Here is a 25,303-nt window from a genome sequence, read left to right as displayed (position 1 = left end):
ATCATGTATGATATTGGATAATAAAACATTTGGTGAGGTTTAAAGGCCTGGTGAGATTTCAAGGCAAGAAATAACTGATTCTCAATCCATTGTTTTTACTTTTTTTTCCTCCTATTGTCTGCCTTCAATTATAAATACACCAGAAAGTGCTGACAGCTTAAACGTCTTTAGAATTTCCGTCCTATGCCTCAGTGAAGATTCCTGACTTTAGGTTGCTGAAAATGGTAACAGGATGTACACATAAAATAGAGTCAAAATCCCCATTAATTAATTTGACAATACAGTTGAATTGTGATAAACACATGCTACCTTGCCAAGATATTTTATGCTTTAATCTGGGATTCTAAAAACTATGAATATTACTCCAGCACCTCCTGATGATGTTTTCCAATACTTTAGTCATATGGAATATATGCAGCAATAAAAATGTTTATGAGATTGGATATTACACATAAAATACGCATTTTGGACAACTAAAATAAATGGCGGTTCATTTGGTACACTCCAATTTTGGCATTAATTGTATATGAATGATATATTACATTGCATGCTCCAAAGTTCTTTTTAAATGTTGTGATGCCATTTATGATTAACTAAGAGATAAAAGCTTGTGATGAAAACCAATGGAAAAATGAATGATAATTCAATATTCTCCAGTTCCTGGGAAATATAAGCCAATTGAAATTATTATATTATGGATTCTTTGCAAATGTGTTGGATGCATTTTTTTGTTTGAAATTCTTATTCATATTTTGAAATAAAGTATCAAAATAAATAAAGATTACACTACTAAACAAGAATCATTGGACATTATGTAGAAGCAAATGTTTTTAAGTTAAATGTTTGATTTAGGAATTGAATACAATTAACATGAAAAGAATCCTGGGAGGTATTCCAGATGTTATTGTTTTATCACAAATGTTTCATCATTAATTGATTAAGTCAGTGGGACAGAAGTCATAGTCAGCTGCGAGTCACCTGTGCTTGCAAACCCTGCTCACTGTAGACCAATGAAAAAAGTTCAAACTATCCAAGCCTTGTTTGCTAGTGGGAATGTGGGTCAGAAGTGGTTCAGTGAGAAGCCCTGCATATTGATGGGGATAACATGGAGTTCATGGTGGGGCTGGGAGTGGGGGGTGGGTGGAACAAACCACACCCACAAAAAGAAGGCAGTCAGATATATCAAAGCTGTCAAAAAAAACCTGAATATTTTAGGCATTCAATGACATTCCGAACCATTCAAAATTTATTGAAACTCTGCTATTAAAAATTACTGCACCAGGTCTCACACTGACAATTCTGATTGAAACCACTGATGTCAGATGTTCTGCACTTCCATTCATGTGAGTTTTCAAATGGGAAAGTTTGGATTTTATCGTCTGACTTCAGTGGTGGGGCTCAGTCTTTCTGGGATTCCCCAACATAATTCCAGATATGATGACAAAATAAAGCTGAGATTCTATTTTAATTATTTTGCTTTAGTTCTCTGTTTTCAATTACTTTTAAGTGTTCTGTATGTTATTAATTAACTTTTTTTAAATTAATCACTTCAATACATTTGGAATTTTTCTGAAAGTCAACATTATTTAAAAGCTTTTAAAATCACTTTGAACTTTCACAGCAGATAGAGCCCCATTCCCAGCTTTGTTGGCTCTGAACAGTTGCTTCAATGATTGTGCCTACAGACTACTCCACCCACAGTCCAGTCAGTGTTGAGACCATGCCGCAAAACTCAATGTGCAGAGAGCCAAAAAGATGGGCCTTCTGCAACTCAATGAGGCCAGTGCACTCTTGTAGAATCTCTAGATGGAACTTCTTGGCTGGTTCAGCATGATACCATGCAATAGGAGTATTAACAACTTTTAATATTTCTTTTTTCAGAGTAAAGTTAAAAAGAAACTGAACATCCCAAAACACTTTCACGTGCTTACATGAACAAGTATTAAATACATCAGAGTTAACCAAAACATTTCCCTGTTTATTGCAACTATTCTTCCCCATTGAAACCACAATGGCTTCTCTTGCTGAATTCCAATATCAGATCACATTTTAAAAAAACAACCACTAATAGCTGACTGCAACTTCAGGAATTCTGTGCTCGAGTAGTGATTCGAAAGTGGCTCATGGCTGTTTAATGAATCATTAGTAGTTATGTGAGTAAATGCCAACATTTCCCCATAAAGTCCAGGCTATCAATTTTTTAGAACTGTTTTGAGAATATGATGCAAGACCATGCATTGGAATGATCTGTTTACCTGTCAAAGTTTTTAACCAGTGATAAAATAAAAGTTTAGTTAGAAGACATATTTTACAATTGAAATATAGGAGCAGGAGTAACTTTTTGAGTCTGCTCCACCATTCAATATGATCATGGCTGGTCATTCATGTAATAGAAAATAATAAATTTATGTGGGAAACTGCATTCTGTAATTGACTTTCAACCACATTGACCCTCTTATTTTCTGATCAAACACAAATATTATTTGGCTTAATCAAATATGCCTGAAGTTTCAGACAGGATCAATGATTTTAAAAAATGATAAATTTCTGAAAGAGTAGCTGGGACCATATTGCATTCAAGTAGTTGGTTGTTGAATTAAAAAGGCAATCAATCACATGTTTCGACAAAAGAGTGAAAAGTTCATACTTAAGTTGATAATTTGACTCTTAAAAAGATCCTAATTTATCAGATTCATTATTGCAAAAAAGTAACAAGTAAACATAATGTTCTTCAGTGATTACCAAGCTAAGTGGTAAAGTGTTATTCTGGACACCTATTAATTACATTAAACATATGTCAAGAGACTTTCTTTCTTAAAATAGTGTTGTGATCTTGACAATGTAGATTTAGAAGCAGGCAATTCAGCTCCTTAATCCTTTTCTCATATTCAAATGGACAATCAACTCCACTGACTTAATTAAAGCAGAAAATCCTAAGGATATTCACCAGGTCAGGCAGCATCCATGGAGACAGAAACAATTAATATTTGTCAGAACTTTTGTCAGAACAAACAGCATTTTCTGTTTTTATTTCAAATTTATTGCATCTGCAATTGTTGATTCCACTTTGCCCTCTATCCTCAATAAACTTCTCCAACAAAAATCTCGTTGTCAATGCTGAAAATTACATATGATCCAGCATCCACAGCCATTTGGAGGAGAGGTTGGAGGAGAGGTTTCCAAATTCCACTTCCCTTTGCATGAGAAAAGTTTTCCTGAAGTGATCAAGATCTGGATGTTAAGGTAGTAGTATCCTAGATCAGGAAGTAATCTGTCTTCAACTAGCCAATTGACTCTCCATAACTTTGAACAGTTCTGTTAGTTAATCTCTCAATGTTCCAGTCAAAGAAATAGAAACCATGATTATACTACCCTGTCTCAGAAGCAAATCCTTTAAACCCAGGTTATAAATATGCCAAGTGTTTGCTCTAATGGCCTATGCATGATCAATTAAATTGAGCTCTTAGCATCATTGATGTATAATGCTTGCTGGCTTTTTTATTTGTATATTTAAAATTATCATTGATTTCAGTTTAGTTGGAGGAATATAAACAGTGAGTAAAACATGTTCAATTTTAAAAAGTGGAGAACATAGCATGCCTTTAGAATAAGTGAAGAATGCATTCTGGACTTTTTGATATTGTAATGTTAATGAGTTAATCAAAACCAAATAACAATTGGCTTTCTTAAACAAATTCATCATATTTCTCATAACAGTTCTGCTTAACTTTAAGAAATTTAAATTTCCATATGCCTCCACAGTTTAACCAATTTTCTGTTGTTCAGTCGAAGAGAAATCCAAAGCACTCTGATGCTTCACGTGTTCTGTTTGTTTCATTGCAAGGAGCCCATGTACTGATTTTTGCACCAGTTTTTCAAGCACCTATGAGTGGAAAACAGAATAATGACTCCAGGCTTGGCTTTCATTGTCCCACTACATTCTCATCCTTTTTCTACAGGCTGCCGTTAAATAGCTGTTCTTCTAACAGGATGAGTTCCGGTAGTTCGGATGAGTTCTTCCAGTCAATGAATCATGCAGAGCAAACATTTCGAAAGATGGAGAACTACCTCCAACACAAGCAGCTGTGCGATGTTCTCCTAATTGTTGGCGATCACAAGATTCCCGCCCATCGGTAAAGTTCAAACTTTATTTCAGTCCATTATAGGACTTGTCTAACTTGTTTCAGTGTCATGTATATCCTTTGAGGTCACATTGGACTGCTGGTGCTCTTCAGCTGATAAAAATATTAAATTCTCTATATCTCTCTGATAATTCAAAACACTGAATGCTTGCAATGAGAATAAAGGCAGATCTATCAAGTTACTTTTTTTTATCAGTTACTTCATGTCAACTCAACAGCTTGTGCAAAAAGCAGGTGTATGAAAACCCTATTGAAATAGGCAAATGTAGACTTTGAAGTGGCATCTTGAATATTGATGTGTTTGGCATTATAATTCAATGTTAGCACTGCCAACAAGAATTACAGTATTTAAATATTCTCCTGATAGCACATATTTAAATATAATAGGATTTCCTTTCATACCCCTGACATGATGAATTTCTATTCTGTCAATGATGATGTAAAATAAAGAGAAAGTAAGTGATGGTCTTAGTTGTCATCACCTTTGTTAGCGTTATGTTTTTCAATGAAGTCCCAATGTATAATCTTCCAACTAAAATCACTTCTAACAAAGAAATTGGTACAATTGAGATGATGAAAGAATTGCTTCTCTTTCATTAGAACTGAACCAGAGGAAATGAAATTAATATGGCTATATTTTTGTTACTTATAATAAATTCACTTTGAAGCTCACTAAAATTGTACCTTCATAAAACACACAGTTTAAATGAATAACAGGAATTAAACATTAAATCATCACTGCCGCTTCCATCAAGAGTCTGTTTTGAATTCTTGGGAGTACCAGATGGTGGTGATTAAAGGCTTTTGGCTTAAAACTCAGGACGTCAATACTTAAACAAAACCTAATCAATGTTTGAATCCTATTTTGGGGGATGAACATTTATAGTCATTTAAAAGACAATTTGCGAATTTCATCATGTTTTTGTAAAAAGAATATTTGTTATCACTGGACAAAATTTAAATTTATGGTTGATGATTTTCATCATCAAAATATGAATCTAAGTTTCAGTATTTTTTGTCATGTTGCTTAACTTATCATTCATTATGACCTCACTCGTAATTAGCATAATGTTTACTTGATAACAAAAATCAAGTCCATTAACTGTAGCCAGCTACTCTTACATAATTTTCCTGTGTAAAGACCTGACCTGGAGAAAAACATTAAATAGATACGTAACAATTTCTTTGACTAATGTGAGGCATTCAGGGCAAAGAAGTTGACAGAAGGATTAGTGCTACATTTTTATTTTGAAGTTTTCTACTTACCATTGATGTTATTTCCACCACTTGCAGACTGGTCCTCAGCGCTGTTTCAGACTATTTTGCTGCCATGTTTACAAATGATGTACGTGAGGCCAAGCAAGAAGAAATTAAGATGGAGGGTGTAGACCCAGAAGCACTTAAAGCACTTGTTCACTATGCTTACACAGGTAACCTTTAATACAGGTTGATATTTATTGACATTTTATTGGCCCAGTAACAATATTTATATTGAAAGTCAAACTCCACTTCAACTTTCCAATTGATGTACAAAAAAACAGATGTATTTGTCCATACATCTGAGTCAACTAATTGGACTGAACATATTTTAACATAAGGATGTGTGCTTAGAAAGTTTTTTTTTAACTTCTGAACTTATATGAAAGACTTCAAGACTTGCGTTATTGTTTCTATTTTGGAAAACTGTCAAATGCTCAAGTGCTATGCAAAAACAAACAGGAATCAAGTGTCTGATGCCCGCTTAGTACTTATATTATGCCATTTAAAAAGTCAAGGATCTCACAGAGCTCCATGATATGGAGTAATTAAACTAATTTTTCAAGCTTAACAATCCATAGAGTTACAATAATGTCAGATTTAAATGATGAACTATTATATACACCCATGGAACATCTACAACATCACTCACGTGCTGCTCTCTGTTCTGTATATGTGACTTGTACTGAACCAGAGATGTTAGGATATCTGATGGGGATAGGGAGAGCTGACCAGTTTGTCTCACAGTCTCATCATCTATCCAGCGAGGATTGGGAGTGGGATTCTATTTTCACCAGGCAAGTTGAGGTCAAAATCCTGCTATTGTGGAGCATTCTATTCTTTGCAGAATCCTTTTTATTACACTTGGCTTTTCTATTTCTTTTTCCATTTTCATTCCTTTGACTCTGTTCTTGTTTACTTTTTGTAACGTCTATTTAATTCCTTCACAGATCTTAATGCATCTTCTCTTATTCTAGCAGTGCCTGCAGTTATCTGCACCTGCTACCACTTTCCATTGATTTCCCACAGTGCTGCCAAAGCACTGAACTAGAAGTTGTAAGTGCTTCAGAAGGATTGAGTGAGAATTTCAATAATTAAACAATAAATAAACAAGACACTTCAAAACTCTTAAAAACATTGAAATAAATTCAAACCCCTTGGTCCTTCTAGGCTTTTCTCCTCTATTAAGATCAATGGAGAGACAGTCCAGTCTGGAGCAGATCTTCACAGTGAATTGTCAATGTAAAGGAATCACAAAATGGGAAAGTTGCCAGTTCACAGACTCGATGAGGAGCTTTGGAACTGTGTCATTGTAAACACAGTTGAGAAACCACCAGCGATCGCTTGACTGAGAGTCTGGCACTCGCTATAATTTGCACTAAAGTTCCAAAGTTGCTGACAGTTACATGGAGAAATGAAAGAATTACAAGGGATATCGCCAAAATTTCTTTGGAAAATATGGGCCAATTGAGGAGCATTTCTGCAACATCAACCATCTTGCAATATTGAAACTTGACACTTACATATGCCAAACTAAATTGACCATGTAGACAAAAGAGACTATGGATGCTGGAATCTGGAGCAACACATAAAGTACTGGAGGAACTCAGATGGTCAGGCAACATCTGTGGAGGGAAATGGACAGTTGAAGTTTCAGGTCGAGACCATTCATCTAAAGTGAAAGATAGAGGGGAGATAGCTAATATCAAAAGGCGGAAGGAAGGTGTGAAGCAAGAGCTAGCAGGTGACAGGTGGATCCAATTAAGGGGGATCCAAGTATGGTGGGGGGGCGGGGTTGATAGGCAGATGGGGGAGAGGAGAGTGGGAATAACTCCAGAAGCTGGGAGGTGAGAGGTAGAAGTGACAAAGGGCTGAAGATGGTGGGATCTGATAGGAAAGGAAGGTGAAGCATAGAACAAGGGGAAGGAGGTGGGTGGGCAGAGGTGAATAGTGGGGAAGGGGAACCAGTGGGAAGAGTGTGTGGGTGATGGGCACATGGAGACGGTGGAGGAGGGGATAGAATCATGGTGATGGAGCCCAGGTAGATCAAAAGGAGAGACTTGGCCCCATCACCATGTGTCTTCAGGTGGTGATGATCAGAACTTGTAGATGAAGGGTCTTGACCCGAAATGTCAACTTTCTATTTCCCCCTGTAGATGCTTCTTGACCTGCTGAGTTCTTCCAGCATTTTGTAAATTGACCTTGCATCGTAGCCCAAGGTTGAAAGTTGAACAGAATTAGATTCCTATTTTGAAATTAAAATTTGAAACATCCAAACCCTCGATTGTTATTACAACTTGACCTGATACACAATGAAAATATCTTTTAATTCCATGTCAGATAGAATATTACAGTGGGCTGAAGGGTCTGTTTCTGTAGTGTATGATTCTACAACTCTATGACAATTTTATTGCTGAAAATTTCTAATCTATGTCTCACAGGTCTCCTAGAACTGAAGGAGGAAACTATAGAGAGCTTATTGGCTGCAGCCTGTCTTCTGCAGCTCTCTCAAGTGGTGGAAGTGTGTTGCAACTTCCTTATGAAGCAGCTCCATCCATCAAATTGCTTGGGGATAAGATCATTTGCTGATGCACAAGGCTGCATGAATCTGCTTAAGGTGGCCCACAGCTACACCACGGTAAGAACGTCACAGATCAATAAGCCTTGTCTTCACCACCATTGTAGCTGCTTTTAAATGTAGCTCCATAAAGGAATTCTCCAAAAGAGAAAAGATCCTAACACTTTGATCCAAAGTGAAAGTTATTGCAAATTATAATCTTCCCTCGTCATTTGATGACTATAATATTTATCCAAAGGGATAGCCCTAGAAATTCAATCACGCAGTAGTTTTTTTGACATTAGAAAATTGAAAATCCATTTTCTCTCTGGAACAAAAGTCATAATGACCATTTCCAGTTTGTTTTACGTCACTCTGGAAATTTGACTAGGTACTTTCAGGACTAAGTCGTTTTCATGCCTAGGTACTACTTTGTTACTGGGGGGTGTGGAATGATGTCATTCCCCATGCGTTGATCCTTTTGTTAACTCTAAGGGAAATTAGACCAAGCTGTCCTCAGAGTCACTATCGTTGTGGACTCCTGGGATGAATAGGTCTTCCCAATGCAGCAATAGACTGGGAACACCATTGGGCGTGTCCCTTACTTCCACTTTCTGGTCCAGTTTCCCAATGGGTAGAACTTCCACCAGTGCAAAGGTTTCAAAATAATTGCATTTTGCTTTTTATGCCCTTTGTTTATACTTTAAAAAAGGTGGAAATGGATCCAAATTTTAGGCAATTTTCTCATCACTATGTTTTTCATTATGCTACTTGTCAGACCTCACTGAGTTCAAGTCAGGAGCCACATTTTTCACAGAACAACTTGAGTATTTTTGGAATATATTTACTATTGTAGTGTGCTCTGGAACCTTTGGGGGTTGTGAAAGACTTAAGTTTAAATTAATGAAAAAAGTGAATTTATCAACTTGAGGGATTTCTGAGCAAGTGTAAATTTAAATGGTAAGAAGTGGAATGTTTACATGTTCTGTGTCATCAGTAGATTTGCTCACATAAGAAAACTAGATCCTGGATGTTGAAGTTCCAGTGTTAATGAAAATTCATTATTTTAGCCTTGATTACTTACAATGAGAAAGATAAGATAGTATTATATTTGTGAATCACAAGAAAGGTCATTTGGAATGCTACTGCCTTCAACGTTAATGAAAATAGATCAACGAGGTAGACAAACAAAAATACTGGTAAACATTGGGATGTAACAGGCAGGTTAAAATCAAATAAATGTGTTAGTGACCTCAAAAGCTGAGAAAACAAATAATACATTTATTTGTATTATCATGTCAGTTCTACTACTGGTCTGCAGTAAATTAGTCATGGATACTTAAAAATAGTTAGTTGCATTTAAAATTTTTGAGCCAACCTTCTTGTTGCAGATCTACAAGGGATTAAAGAATTACCGGCTGCTGCAAAAAGGAAAACAACTGTCTTACCTTTCCACAGCTTTTAGCAAATGATTATTATTATGAACAGACAATAATGATGAGTTCAGGACTTTATTGTAATTTCCAAACTGAGGTAATATTTAAAAATAAAGAAAATCTTGCTTTTTAATTACTCCTGTAAATTGACAATTAGATTAGATTATAAATTATCTCTACCATTTACTCCTGATCCAAGACATGTCTAAAATTAAACTCTCAATATTTTTGCCCACAATTAGTTACATATCATAAAACAAAGCAAAACATTAAGACAGAGAAAAATAATTATACTAGGTTTCTACACTGGAACTGATTTATTCAATAATGTTGCATTATTGACGTTTCTGTCTCATCTAAATGGGCATCATTTTTGTGCGTGTTCACAATGAACTTTTTCTACTGGAGCTTGCATCACTGCAGCTTTCATCAAGTTTATTTCCTAAAGGAGATGATCAACTTTAGTCTATTTCTTCTCTCACGTTACTGCTCTGTGCCTGTTTCTTCCAGTCTCTCCTTTCATTGCAGAATCTATTCATTAGGTAGCAATTTGTAGCTGGAAGAGTTTGCTTTTGTTGTGGTATGTTCCTTTAAGAGCTGGGTGCAAGATCACAGCTGCTGTACTCGGTGCCAGCAGTTGCAAGAACTTGTCATGGATGAAGATAGTGCCCTGTTGAAATTGACACAGTGCAGTGTCATATAGGGAACCACAACAGCACTTCTGTGACTCTCACAGTTGAAGACTTCAGTCTTTATGAGACTTTCACAAATATTTTATGATGACCCATTAATAGTAGCTAAGTTTCTAGGTCACCAAGTATAATTATACTATGATACTGCCTGAAATTAATTAATGAGGCACACGAAGTGATTATATCCAGAATGTTTTGATCTGGATGGTTAAATTATTCATTCAACAAACTTATAAAATTAGCCTGTAGTTATATCACAGTCTATGATTCAGGTCTTCCCCAAGTTAGCTTTGAAATCAGGCACCAGCAAATTAAGATCTCATACATGCATGGGATAGCAACAGTGGTTCAAGAATTAGATGGTCATTACTACTATTTCATTCTGATTATTGATCTAAATTTACTACACAAATTTTATGAGCAAATTTCTGACTGCAGAACTTTATTTATGCTTTCCAAATTTACCTGAAGTCATGATCTAGGCTAAATGAGACTTCCTGTTCCTCATTTATAATAAGAGCAACCCTAACTTATTTAAACTTCGAGGAAAAGATACAAAGCTGCAGTTCTCTGAGGGGAACTACTGGATCCCATATCATTGGTTATAATTTCTAAATAAATCTGCATTTGCATGGTGCTTATTGATGCATGCATTGTCATTGGAGAGACTTAAGCAATATGTGTTTCAATTCTGTTGCATTTCTTTCAGTGATAGGAAATTCCATTCTGGACCAAAGAGAGCTGCATGGAGGTCAGCATAATGATATGAGATCATGCACCTGTACGTGCATAGATCATAAGTGAAAGTGTTTAAATTGAGGAAGAGAGCAAGGAATGGGTTCCATTTTGAAGTAAAATAAATAGTGCAAATGAGGCTGAAGTTGGGACCAAAGGAGAGGGAAAATGGAGATAGAAAACAAATTGTAAACAGCTGATGCCATTTGTATATTGTCTAACATTTGATCTCCAACAGGAAAAGTGAACACTGCTGGGAAAAGCGTATGAAGATGACAGCTGAAAGGGATTAACATTTTCTGTTTTAATACACAATAAGCAGTAACAAGACTTCTATGTTAAACCACTCATGTACCATTGTTGAATGCTGAGAAATGACAGCAGAGCAAAATTGACATCATAACTGTATTCTAAAAATACTTCAGGGGAATTAGTCACATGTCTGCATCTTATATCAAAGCTCAGCACAGAACAATACAAAGATAAACTAGAACCACCAACATATAGCCACTGCATTTTTGGCTCAAATACTTCTGCAAACAAAATTTACTGCAGAAGAATTTTTCAACTTGTTGAAAGTAAAGATAGTATTTTAAATCTAAAGTTTCTCCCCTTGGGACAATTTTGTGTTTCATGAATTTTAACTTCAGATTTTGACTGCAGTGTATTAAATTGAATGAGATTATCTACCCCACAGAAGTACTGACATTGAATTGATTATTTATATTGCATTTATGTGAAAGGTTGTCACGTTCACAGCACTGATGACAACACTAAAATAACTGCTGAAATTAAAAAATGTCTAATTTACAAGCCAGCAATGCAACAATTGTTTAACCACCTCATGTCAGAGGAGAGGGACAACCACCAGCACAACCAAAGCTAAAATATGTTTTTATTTGCTATTGGCAGTATTTTATTCTTGGCGCAGCTTGGAAACCTATCATGTACATCAGCTTTTATAGTTGTCAGTAAGTCCAGAGCTGCATGTACCAGTATTTAGCGAGACACATACAACCTCACTGGAGGATTCATATAAGAACCATAAACTCTCCCAAAACTCTTGCCAAATTTACTTACTCAATCTACACAAAGAAAAGAAATTGGTTGGTCATTTACCTTGGTCTGTTTGTGGATTCTTGCCATCATGTTATCCATAAAACATGTCTGCATTTCAAAGAAATTAATTCCTAGATGTAAAACACTGGGAAGTATGAAAAAAATGAAAGACAGACAAGTTCTTTTTTAAGTTAATTTGCAGGAGATTGATATTAATAATTCACACCAGCCTGCTACTGAGCATGTGCTTCATGCCTACACTACACTGGAGTGAAGTACTAGTGCTGCATACCAGGTACAAAACCAGACATCAGATTACAGAACAAGTAACTCTGGGTCGCACTACATTGCCATGGAAATTACCTGTGAATATATTACAACAGGAATTTACAGTGCAGTGGAGACAAAATTAAAGGAGCTAATCTGCTTGCCCCTCTCCCTGCTGAGTCTGTTCTAACTTGTGGTCTCTCCCTTAATGGTCCCTCTGGATAGCTCAGCAGGTTGTAATTTTTACTTGGAACTAAGATTTTAAGTCATTGGAACATTAGAAAATGTGAATACTACCCATGAAACCTATGATAACACATTCAACTGCATTTCAATTCATGTCTTTGGATATGACAAAATCATATTTTAACGACAGTTTAAAAACTATACTTCAGTGTATTCATAGATGTTTCATCAAAACACATGACTTCAAAATAAATTCACCAAGTGCACTGAGGACATCCTGTTTAATCCCTTCAGTCATGGACATAACAGAACAGATTAACAATTAACAATTTCCTGCTGCAGTATCTTTCTCATACACACAAAGTCCATCCTGATAAACAATTTTGCCTATTTTTGTAAACTGAAATGGACTTGGCTTCCTGTTCCTTTTTTTCCAGTGAAAATCACAGTGAGAGATTGTAATAGGATGTGGATAATGGCTTGTATTTCTTGTTACAATTGGAGTCAGCACTTTAAGCTCTGCCTGTTTTGTAGTTACTCTATATTTTGCAACATAAAAAGAGATGAAAGACATCAGTAAAGCACAAAACTAACTTAAGGGCCATCCAGTACTTCCACCATGGTAAGGTTATCAACTAAACAAGAGTGCCATGTCAGTTAGAGTAAGTTCAAATGCATTGGAGAGTAATCATTTAAAATAATATTGTGAATATATGTTTTTTGTGATATGGGCAGTGTAAGTAAGTCTACCTCTATTAATTATTTCTGAAATGTGCTGTGAAACTAATCATAGATTGTAGCACTGAGGTGACTGGCTGCACAAGTGAGGACGTTAAACCCAGCATGAAAATTAAGTCATTTCTAGGCTGCATTAGCCATGGAAAACCATGTCACTATTTTTACTGAGCATTTGTTAACTACTTCATGTTTATGGCAATTCAACAGCAAGCACCAGCTGCCAATTACTGTGTTTACTGGGCTGAATCTTGTTGTCTATGGCCAATTATTCCAAAAGGGAACCAATGACAGTCACCCATTTGGACAGAAGTAAGCCCCAAATTTGAGGAGATCCACTTTAAGTACATCTGTCCTATGCTCTTTCATTCACTTGAGGAGCTCAGTGATGCTGGGATTCCCCACCATTACACAGGGAATTGACACTCAGATCCAATGCTATAACAGACCAGCATAAGAATGGAGACCTCATTTATTTGAAGGGGGATTCTCAATCGGTGGATGAATGGAGAGGGGTTATTTTTGTATTTTAGTTTAATATTACTGATGATTTCTAAGTATGTATTTCTTCAGTTTTCAGCAGGGAAGTTACTGGCAAGGCCAGGATTTCCTTCCATTCGCTAATTATCCTTGATAGGATGGTGAACTCTCCGGTGCTATTGTGGAGGGAGCTCTGGAATTTAGACCTGGTGATGTTAAAGAGATGATGATATTCTTCCAAGTCAGTATGGTGCATCTCGGAGAGAAACCTGCAGGTGACGGTTCTCCTATGCACGTGCTGCCCTTGTCCTTCTTGATGGGACAGGTCACAGATTTGGAAGGCGTTCTTGAAGTAGTCTAGGTGAGTAACTGCAGTGCATTTCATACACACTACCAACAAGAGTCCATATGCACTTGTGGTGGAGGGAATGAGCATTCAGGATGGTGCATGGAGTGCCAGTCTTTGTCTTGGAAGAGTTTGTAAAGATATTGCTACTAATTGAATGTAATCCATATTTTCCCACTTCTGTTGAAGCAAATGCAACAAAACGTGCAGAAGTGAGTGTAACCATAAAATCTTTTAAAAAAATTATGACAGAGAATGGGGCTATTTGACCCATTATGTCTATGCCAGTTGAAAATAAATAATGGTCCCCAGCCTCTTCTCATCTTCCAACAGTTGATCATGAGCCCAACAGTTCATGTTCTTCACGTACACATCCAAGTACTGTTTAATTGTGATGTGGCTTTTTGCCTCTACCAACCTTTCATGCGGTGAGTTCTTTTCCCTACCACCCTGTAGGTGACAATTTCTTCCCTATCTTCCCTCTAATCTTTCCCTAATTACATTAACATTAAAGTGTATATTCTCCGATCATTAACCCTAAACTAAGGGATTAAATCCTTCCTATTTAATCATAATAGGCCCTCCTTTACGTTTCCTTTCAGCCAAAGCAAACAAGGCCAGGTTTGCCAATCTTTCCTCATTGTTAAAATTTCCCAGTCCTTGCAGCATTCTCATAAATCTCCACTGCACGATTTCTAGAGCAATCACATAATTTATGTTCTGTGGTCACTAGAACTGTGCACAGTACTCAAGCCATTGTAAACTAGTGTTGCAAATGATTTCAGTATAACCTCATTGCTCTTATATTCTATACCTTGGATAATAAAGGAAAGGATTCTGTCCTGATGAAGGGTCTCAGACCAAAACGTCAACTGTTTATTTCCCTCCATAGATGTTGCCTGACCTGTTGAGTTCCTCCAGCACTTTTTGTGTATTGTTAAAGAATTCTGTGTGCCTTCTGAATCAGATTATCAACTTATACTGTTGGCTTTAAGCATCCGTGGACATATATTCTAAGCTAGAGAAACAAAGGACTGCAGATGCTGGAATCTAGATGAACACCACAATGACGCTGGAGGAACTCAGCAGGTTAGGCAGCATCCACGGAGAAAAGCAGGCAGCCAAAGTTTCAGGTCAGGACCGCTTGCTTTTCTCCTTGGATGCTGCCTGGCCTGCTAAGTTTTTCCAGCATCATCGTAGTTTTCATGTACTCTAAGCTCACCTTTTCCTCCACAGTTCTCATTATCCTGCCATTTATTGTATATTCTTTGACTTGTTACAGCTCTCCAAATACATTTCCTTTAACTTTTCTGGATTAAATTCTACTTGCCACTTCTCTGTCCATCTGAGCAGATTATCTGTATCTACCTGCAGTCTCAAGTTTTCCTCCTCACTGTCAACCGCACTGCCAATTTTTTTATCATGTTCAAAATTACTTTATCATGCCTCCTACATTTAAGTTCAAGTCAATAGAATATACATTAAAAAACAAGGGACTGAGTACTGAGCCTTGTGGAACCCCCTCCCTGGTAACCCCCTCCCAGTCACAAAAACACTCAACAAACATTAATCTCTGTTTCCTGTGTTCCTGTTACTCTGTTACCCTGAGTTTTCTGTGTTCGCAAAGTTAGTGATCAACAAGAAATCCTTTTCCCCTTCATGTCCACTCTGCATATGAATATTGTCATATAATACAGTAATATAATTCTTATTATCTTGAAAACCAAAAGATTGTGAGTCTAAAATCACCATGATAACTTAACTTCCATTGAGCAGATTCTCCTAGAGTTGCTCCATATTTGCTTACAACATTAGAGGCTAGTTCAGCCCATCGAGTCTATTCCTCACAAATTTTCCCTGTAACCTATTCTCCTCCATTCCCATCAACTGCTCCCAGATTCTATCATTCACCTACACACTAAGGGCAATTATAGTGGACAATTAACCGACCAACCCCCACAAGTTTAGGATGTGGCAGGAAATCAGAACTCTGGAGGAAGCCCATGCAGTCACACAGAAGATATGTAAGTGTCTACACAGACAGCACCAGAGATCAAGATTGAACCAGGGCTGCTGGAGCTGTGAAGCAAGAGCTTTACTAGCTGAGCCACTGTCCTGCCCCAACACCCACAGTCCCCACCTACTTGGTCTCATCTGGAACAGATGCAAAAGGCTGATCTGGCAGACCTTCTACATCCTGGAAGGGGACATTGAATCCAGATGATAAATAAGCCATGATGACATGGTCTTGCAGCCCTCCCCCAGAATCAATCTGCCTGGCAAAGCTGGCAGCAGTGATTTGGTTTCTACCAACATTGTGAGACTTCTGAGCAGATTTTAAATGACTCCTATGTTCAGAGATATTTTAAAAATGTTTAAAATTGACATAAATGTTTTATTTAAAGTTCATTGAAAGCACATTAAAACTCTTCCAGGACAAAGCTTGATTGGCACTCTGTGTACCATCCTGAACGCTCATTTCCTCCGCCACCAGTGCACATGGACCCTTGTCTGTAGTATGTACAAACTGCACTGCAGTTACTCACCGAGACTACTTCAAGAATACCTCCCAAATCTGTGACCTGGCCCATCAAGAAGGACAAGGGCAGCACGTGCATGGGAGAAGCGTCACCTGCAGGTTTCTCTCCGAGATGCACCATACTGACTTGGAAGAATATCATCATCTCTTTAACACCACCAGGTCTAAATTCCAGAGCTCCCTCCACAATAGCACCGAGGGAGCACCTTCACCAGAAGAACTGGAGGGTTCACCATCTTGTCAAGGATAATTAGGGAATGGAAGGAAATCTTGCCCTTGCCAGTAACTTCCCTGCTGAAAACTGGATAAATAAATACTTAGAAATCATCAATAATATTAAACTACAATACAAAAATAACCCCCCTCCATCCATCCAACGATTGAGAATCCCCCTTCAAATAAATGAAGTCTCCATTCTTATGCTGGTATGTTATGGCATTGGATCTGAGTGTCGATTCCGTGTGTAATGCTGGGGAATCCCTGAGCTCCCCCAGTGAATGAAAGAGCATAGTGACAAATGTACTTAAAGTGGATCTCCTCAAATTTGGGGCTTACTTCTGTCCAAATGGGTGAATGTCATTGGTTCCCTTTTAGAATAATTGGCCATAGACAACAAGATTCAGCCCAGTAAACATAAAATGTTGCTGACACAAATGACTGAGTGTTGTTCAATGGTCACTGCATAAAATATTTCCATATTAACCTTTGCATTGATTTTTACTTAGCTTGTGTATTACTTACTTATTTTTGTGACATAAAGTCAATTTAATTTTCTCCTATACCAATCAGTACCAATTCAAGCAATATGTTTGTTTTGTTGTTTCTGAATTTTTGTAGTGCCACCACTTTAGATTTTCCTGTCATTCATAACACTGATTTAAGGTATCAACTGCTTATGCGGGTAGTCTCACAATGTAAGCAGCTCAAACCCTGAATATGGACAATTCTAGGCTTGCCACTTATTCATCACTGCAAAATAGTTTTTGCCAATTGGGGATTCAATGTCAATTGGCAGAAAACTGGTTTGAAAGCTCAATGGGCTCATATTTTGGTCATTTTCTCTCATTTTTAATTTCTCTCACGGACTTGACCAGTGAAACATACCGTCTCCTTAATTTATTTACCATTCTTCAATACTGAACCATCTCTGATCTTAAATACAATTGCCTAGAAATGGGTGTGGGTTCCGAAATGTACACGCTATAGCACATTTAATAACCCTGACTGGGGAAGAATTTCGCGGCAAAAATTTCCAAATTTCCTTCCTTTACTTATGTTGCCTTGCACTGGATTTCCTTCCTTAACTATCTACAGTGTGTGCTGCCCTCGATAGTGTAATTAATGGAATAACATTCAACATAAAACACACAGCTTTAGCTGAAATAATCAACTTATTAATTGCTATTTGTTCTCTATTTGGCTTATAAAACGAAGGTTAAAATAAACAGAAGCTAAGCAATCTCCATCAAACCGTTAGTTAAAAAAATTCTCCTAACTTACTCTATTCATTCCGGTGAAGCCACTATTTTTGATCTCCACTGCCTAGAGGCTCAATTGTGGAGTGTATAAATTTTGTGTCGTGGGAGTAATATGTGAAATTGATCGCTGGTTGCGATTGGTATAGTTAATATTGAAGCTTGCATACATTGAAAGATTCAATTGTGTCATGGAAGGTGGTGCAAAACATTGTGTATTGTCAATTCAACACTCCTCCTGTCAAATCTATTCTTGGATATTCAGTTAGAAAACACATATAAGTCAATATCTAGGCAACTGAAAGAATTCCTGCACCTACATTGCTTAAAGCAATCATCAGTAATCTAGTTCATTTTAAGTTCAGCTGGAATAGAGCTTGTTTGTTTTAGCACTGTTGACTGATGGAGACTTAACAGGGCTGAGAGCCTCCAAGCATTTTTGAGTGTACATAAAATTTCTATTACAAAACTAATGATTTCATTGTGCTTCCACAAGACTCCAAATTGATCTGGAGCTGGTGAAGAAGGCCCAAAGCCAAGGACTTCTCAGTGCAGGTAGCAGGAACACTCAGGCCTGGAGGGCCTATCCCACAAGGGAAAGAGCTCTGGCCAGAAGAAATCTCGTATAAATGGCCTATTCCTAAAAAGAAATGCTCCTACCAAGACTGCCTATTTCCCAGGGGATGGTCATTGGCCAGGAGAGCCTGCTCCTAATGTGTAATAAGGGAGAAGTTCTTCTTCCTCTACCAATGTGAGGAGCCAATCATTTCAAAGCTGTGACTTTTCTAAGACATTGGTGACAGGCAGCAGTCATTTTCCAACATCTAGCCAAGCTAACTAGCCAAAGTCTTCTTACTTTTCATTATTCATTTGTGTTGAATAATGTAGTTTTATTTACTACTTTCCAATCTTGGGATCTTTCCAATGTCAAGATGATTTTGTAAGTTTGCCATTAGTGTGTCATTATCTCAGCAACAACCTCTTCTGGAACATTAGGATGCAACCCAGCACGGGGATTTGACAATTTTTAGTCCCCTTAATTTCTCCAGTACTTTCTCTTATCTTTATTGCTAAGTTCTTCACTGTCTAACACTACTGATGGTACATTTATTGTGTCTTCTAGAGTAAGAGAAAATACAAAATAGTTGCTGAATGCCTTAGCCATGTCCTTTCTACCATTATAATTCCTCCTGGCTTCAGTTTTGCTATTGTCTTCCTCAATGTAGATGTAGAAACTCTGACATTTGTTTTTCTTTCCTGGCTAATTTATTCTCATATTCCATACTTATTATTCTGTATATGTTCATGTATTGCAAATTTCTGTTCTTCCAATACTTTTTATGGAACATTGTAATCCTTTTCATTAAATCTAATACTACCTTTAATCTTGCAATTGTTGAGAATTATGAAATATTTCCTCATACACTTAGTTATCCACTGGAAAATCCTTTGTTATACTTTCCCAATATATTCTTGGGAAACCTACCTCTCACACCCCTGTAATTGCCTTAATTTAAATTTGAGGCTTCAGGTTCTATTTGAATTGTATACTTCTTGAGTCAAACATAAATTTCTATTTTATTGTGTTCGCCTTTCTCTGGAGGGTCCCTAATGATGAGATTTCTAACTAATCTCTACCCCTGTCATCCACCAATGTATGATAATGAATAAATAGAATAGCAGACCCCCTAATGTACCATCATTTCCACATTGTCATTCTTCTGTTACTAATCATTTCAGTGTCCACTTCAGCATGAATCATTGAAGGCAGATCCAAGCTAATCAATATGTCAATTACTTTTACACATCCAACAAATACCAGAACAATCGATTCATTGATTATTCATCATGGTGCATCTCTTTGGTGCCGATCTATCACATTATTTTGCTTGCCCTACATACTTCTAAACAGTTCTTCTCAGTGACTGTAATCAAGTTGGCAGACAAAACATTAAGTCTGTGAGATGTGCCTGCCATGGCTGGGTGGCTGGTATTGTGTGTAAGATGGGAGATGTGCATTATGTTTGTAGTAGTAGGAAGAATTTGACTATGTTTTAGGGCTCTGAACATCAGGTGGGATTGTTAGTTGCTTGATGGAGTAACGTATGGATCAATATTGTTTGTTTGCTGGTCAGGGAAATTTCTGACCTTGTCCATCTATGCAAGATCATTAAGTTTCTTTCTCCACTGGGACCTCATCCTGGAGACATTATTGAATGCAGTGACTTCACTGCCCACCTTTTTGCGTCATCCTTAATTAACATGGAGGGTTGCCTGGGTCCAAGTGTGCAGGATATCTCCCCAAGTATCCACTTGTTCCAGTATATTGAAGTCAGTGTGGAAAAAGCTAGGGCTAGCTCCTTTCTACGCATTGTCTCCCAACGACCTCCAGCAATGGATGGGGTTGATGATGGCCTCCCCTTTAAGAGATGCAGGCATGACATGAGTTAGCGTTCAGGTTAGCCTTGACTAGTCCAATGAACACCTGAAACTACCTGATGTTGGTGTGCACTGATGGTGAAAAGAACAAGATCGACACCTCTCAGTATCTTAATCTTTGAACCAGGTGTACACATAAAAATCTTCCAGGGTTGGCAGTGGAACGGACTGTTGCTGGTGCTCCCCATACAGTCTGATTTCAGTGTGTTTTCTTATGCATGATTGAATTTCCAGGCGATAATTTTTCTTTACTGCCTAGACTCCACACAATGTTTCAACTGCGGTCTAACCTGTGTTTCATGAAAATGTATTATTACTTCTTTATTGCTGTGCTTTATGCCCCCAATTAATAAAACTGAAACTTTAATGGACTTTTTATAACATCATCTGCAGAAGTAAATTGCACTGAACATATTTCAGTGTTTGGTTCTCACAGACAAGCAGTAGAGCTTTTGGTTAATTTCCAGCCATTAGGAAGATTTAAGGCCTACCATTTGAACTTTTAGGTATAAATGATGCTAATCTAGTACAGCATATTAAAAGAACAGTTCTATATAGTTTGGCTCTTTGCACATAATGGTTTATCTATGGACAATCTTACTTGGCTGTTCAATCAAAATAGTCAAAATCAGATGTTTCTCAAGGATAAGTAAGTAATATCAGGTGTATTATAGATACAAAGACAAAAGAGAATACAGATGATGGAATATGGAGCAAAAAAAAAGAACGATGGAAGAACCCAGTGGGTCAAGTGGTATCTGAGGAGACAAAAGGTATAAGTCGATGTTTTGCATCAAGACCCAACATCAGGATCTCGACCCGAAATGTCAGTTTACTCTTACTGCCTCCACAGATACTGTTTGACCCACTGGGTTCTTCCAGCATTCTGTTTCAGGTTTATTATACCTGCATTAATAGAACCACCTTCACAATTAAATATCTCAATATGCATCACTTTGTAGTGATTAAGTATTATAAAAAAACTGCAGGTTCTGGAAATCTGAAATAAAACCAGAAGATACTGGAGATGCCCAGCAGATCAGGCAGTATCTGTAGTATAAACTAAACAAACTTAATGTTTCAGGTCTGAGAACCTTTGTCATAATTGAGAAAGAGAGAACGCAAGTAGTCTCCGCCGCATTGGAGAAATCAAATGTAGATTGGGTGATTTCTTCAGGACTGACCCTGAGCTTCTGGATACCTGCACTTCAATTCTCCATCCTATTCCCACTCCTTGCACTGTTACAATGAGGTCCAACACAAGATTAAGGAACAACACCTCATCTTATTCCTCAGATGTTGCAGTCTCTATATCAAATTCTCCAAATTTAGATAACTCAGTCTTTCCTTCTGTCTGTATCAGAACTGGCCATTTCTGCCCGTCATCCATCTATTTTCTTTTGGCACAGTTTTTCTCTCTCTATTAGTATAGTCTGGTCTGCTATTAGCAACACGTTGTAAATATAGAAGCATGATCTGCTTCTGTCTATCCCATTAACATTCAGTCTCACCCTATCACAGATACTCCCTTTGTTCCACCCAGCCCTCCCCCATCTTCTCTGCTGCTGAAAATTCACATGTTTTCTCTCTTTCCCAATCTTGCACCTGTAACGTCAACTCTGTCTCTCTTTCCACAGATGCTGCCTGACCTGCTGACTTTTTGTGGCATTTTGTTTTTACTTCATAGTAACAGTTCAACGGGAAAATTTAACAGCAAATCTATATCAGCAGCATTCCATAATCAGTGACAGGATGAACCACTAGCTAATAGGAGACGTTTTGGGAAGGTCTAGTTGTAGGAAATTCTCCATAGCTTCAAGGTATCTATTTGCAGCTCCTAAAGCATTGAAGAATGATCTTGTCTCCACTAGTTGAGCTCCAAATGCATTGAGAGTTAATTTGGTGTGCTGTGGGCTTCAAGCTCTGGCAAAGAATACTGGATTAACAACTGAAACATTGAAGCAATGCTCTACCGCAATGTTCAAACAGAAATAAAATGATCCAATCATGTTTTACTTCACACGCGTAGAGAATTATACACATCTGGTAATAAATAATATCTGGTGTCACCAATCATTGTTTTGTTAAATTGATCTCAGGAACATTTCATGGAAGTGATTAAGAATCAAGAGTTCCTTCTGCTCCCCGCCAGTGAGATTGAGAAGCTCCTTGCTAGTGACGACATTAATGTTCCTGATGAGGAGACCATATTCCAAGCTCTGATGATGTGGGTGAAGCACGAGATACAGAAGAGGCAGCAGGATCTTGCAATGCTCTTGTCTTACATCAGATTACCATTACTCTCCCCACAGGTAAAGGAAAACACAAAATGGGCCCAAAAGACCTTTCCCATACAGGATTTAGTAAGCACTTGGTACTGCATTCATTTAATATTAACCTTTTTCAATACATCACTAATATTCTAATGAATATTCCCAACCTTCAATTCCCTCTATTGATTCAATGGTAAAGGATCTGTTCTTGTTACCAGACTCAGTTTTAACATAATGACAGGATCTAGAGGCACAAGTAGGCAAGCTCTTAATTACTTTCCTTGTGACACAAAGAACAGCAGTTCTCCTCTGAGTCTTGCAAGACAAACTGCCCCCAGAACACTCAATGTAAAAAGATGCCTTTCACTGTGTGTTTCGATGTACATGTGATGAATAAAGATATCTTTTATCTTATCTTATCGTAGAGTCTTGTCCACTATACCTACTATTTTAAATCCTCACAAGATGGCAATATAGCAAGTACTATTGCCCATTCTAGTTGTCTCCAACAGCTTTATTTCCCAATGACTTCTGAGGTGGGAAATCAAAATCAAATGAGGCCTGGGATGTAAAATCACTTAGGTCTAATTTCAGAGTTGTGGTTGAATTTCTGTCTGAGTTGTATTCTCAGGTTCTGCAAAAATTAAAATCAGGCCTTCAGGCTTAATCACATAGACTTAATTGCTAATTGCCAAATCTAATATGAACACATCTAAAGAGAGTTAATCATTTTAATTATTACCACAATAATATTTGCAATCTATTAGATTGTTCAAGTAGAAAAATCTGGGAGAGTGAATCATTTTCTGAAATTGTAACATGTTTTATGATATATAATGACTGATGAATTCTGTTTATTGTAGCTGTTAGCCGATTTGGAAAATAATCCAATGTTTGCTGATGACTTGGAATGCCAAAAACTCCTTATGGAAGCTATGAGGTATCATTTGTTGCCAGAGAGACGACCCATGATGCAAAGTCCCAGAACCAAACCTAGAAAATCTACAGTTGGAGCACTTTATGCAGTAGGAGGAATGGATACTAACAAGGGTAAAAATAAAAAGGAAATTGAAACATGCATTGAAGATAATATTGCTAATGTGTAAATAGTTATAACTTCCTTGCAATTTTATTAGTGACTGCCCTGCATTTGACATTGAAACTCTTTCCTTTGTGAGATTATTTTAAATTATTGCTTGGTCATTTAGAAGTGAGAGTATTTCTTCAAGGAGTAGTAGACAAAAATTTCTACTTTTTTTCATTTTAGATGTTCTTATGTCCTCTTTCCATCCCCTTCTGCAGTTTCATGGACATTCCTCTGCTCAATGGGAGTGCCAGATTTGAGTAAAATTATTGTCCAGCCTTCCAAAAGGACCTTAACTTTGACCTGAGACTTGTGTTCTCTTCCCACAATTATTGTGATCAAACTCTTGGCTGCCATTCCATGTCTCCACAATTGGTCACAGTTCAGATCAGAACCTCCACTCCACAGAGAATGTCAAGTAGAAAGCCATGATCAGTGAGTTGTGCTTGCAGAAAGGTATTTTGGTGCACATTGGTCTAATGTATTAGTCCTACCTCTCAATTGTCCTTTATCTATCCATAAACACATTCCTGATCTGAGTTACTACCTCATACAATTAAGTTGTTTACTGCAATAGTTAAGGCAAGAGGCCAGCAACTCACAATATTTCTTGTTAAGAGTCAGAACTTAATAATTTAACTGAATTCATGCTTTTTGGTTTATAATTCTGCAATAAATAATTGTTGTTATTTCTCAGATATACAATTAACTATTTCGATAGGTGCCACAACAGTGGAAAAATATGACCTCAGGACAAATACCTGGATACAAGTAGGCACAATGAATGGGAGACGTCTGCAGTTCGGTGTGGCAGTAATTGACAATAAGCTGTATGTCGTTGGTGGGAGAGATGGATTAAAGACATCCAACACTGTTGAATGTTACAATCCAATAGCCAAAGTATGGTCAATAATGCCTCCAATGTCCACTCATAGACATGGACTAGGTAAGAAATAATTATTTTTTAATGATTTACAAACATTGAAAATTACTAACTAATCCCTTTTGATGAAGCATACACAACATTGCACAATTTTGTGTGTTACTTATGGTACATAACTTAGCAAAGCATAGCAGATTTACATGTGACACAAAGAACTGCTATGAGAACGTTATTATTGGAATCCTCTGTTATAGGTAGGGCATGCACCATTTACACAATGGTTGTTTCCACCAAACTTGCTCTTGCAATAGGCACAGGGTGCTTTCTACTAAAGTCTACTCAATGGTCCAGTCTTAACTATGACTTTTGAATAATGCAATAATAACCTGTACAGCTGATTCCCGCGTTACAGGGGATTGCGTTCCCAGAAAACAGTCCATATTGTGATTTCCCGTAACACAAAGCTGCATCATCTGTGCATGTGTCAATTTTTCTTGCATTTCACACTGGATGTGTTTCATGGGCAAAATGGCTTTATTTTAAAGATGTTACTTTGCTCTCTCAGTGACTGAGTCACTTTAACCCTTCCTAATGCAACCTGGATTTTGCAGTTAAAATATTGATGAGATTAATGACACTCACCTTTAGTAAAATGTAGATTGGGCACAAGCTCTTAGATAGATGTATAGTAAATATAGCATTATGTCTTATCCCTTAT

The 25,303-nt window shown here is 37.3% G+C and overlaps 1 protein-coding gene across 3 annotated transcripts in view; it reads left to right on the top strand.

Annotated features, from left to right (window-relative positions):
- The window catches only part of LOC127573398 (kelch-like protein 4), a 202,641-nt gene that overhangs the window by 157,377 nt on the left and 19,961 nt on the right, over nucleotides 1–25,303 (top strand). For all 3 annotated transcript variants that reach the window (XM_052021587.1, XM_052021585.1, XM_052021586.1), the window contains exons 2-7: nucleotides 3,960–4,133; nucleotides 5,436–5,572; nucleotides 7,841–8,037; nucleotides 22,445–22,657; nucleotides 23,482–23,668; nucleotides 24,424–24,648. In XM_052021587.1, coding sequence (XP_051877547.1) covers nucleotides 3,991–4,133; nucleotides 5,436–5,572; nucleotides 7,841–8,037; nucleotides 22,445–22,657; nucleotides 23,482–23,668; nucleotides 24,424–24,648 — 1,102 coding nt within the window. In that variant the 5' untranslated portion in view covers nucleotides 3,960–3,990. The remainder of the gene's footprint in view (nucleotides 1–3,959; nucleotides 4,134–5,435; nucleotides 5,573–7,840; nucleotides 8,038–22,444; nucleotides 22,658–23,481; nucleotides 23,669–24,423; nucleotides 24,649–25,303) is intronic.

The sequence above is a fragment of the Pristis pectinata genome, chromosome 8 (assembly GCF_009764475.1).
Source record: "Pristis pectinata isolate sPriPec2 chromosome 8, sPriPec2.1.pri, whole genome shotgun sequence".
Classification (NCBI taxonomy): domain Eukaryota; kingdom Metazoa; phylum Chordata; class Chondrichthyes; order Rhinopristiformes; family Pristidae; genus Pristis; species Pristis pectinata.
The sequence above is the reverse complement of the archived record's forward strand: the minus strand, read 5'-3'. Positions and strand labels throughout refer to the sequence as shown.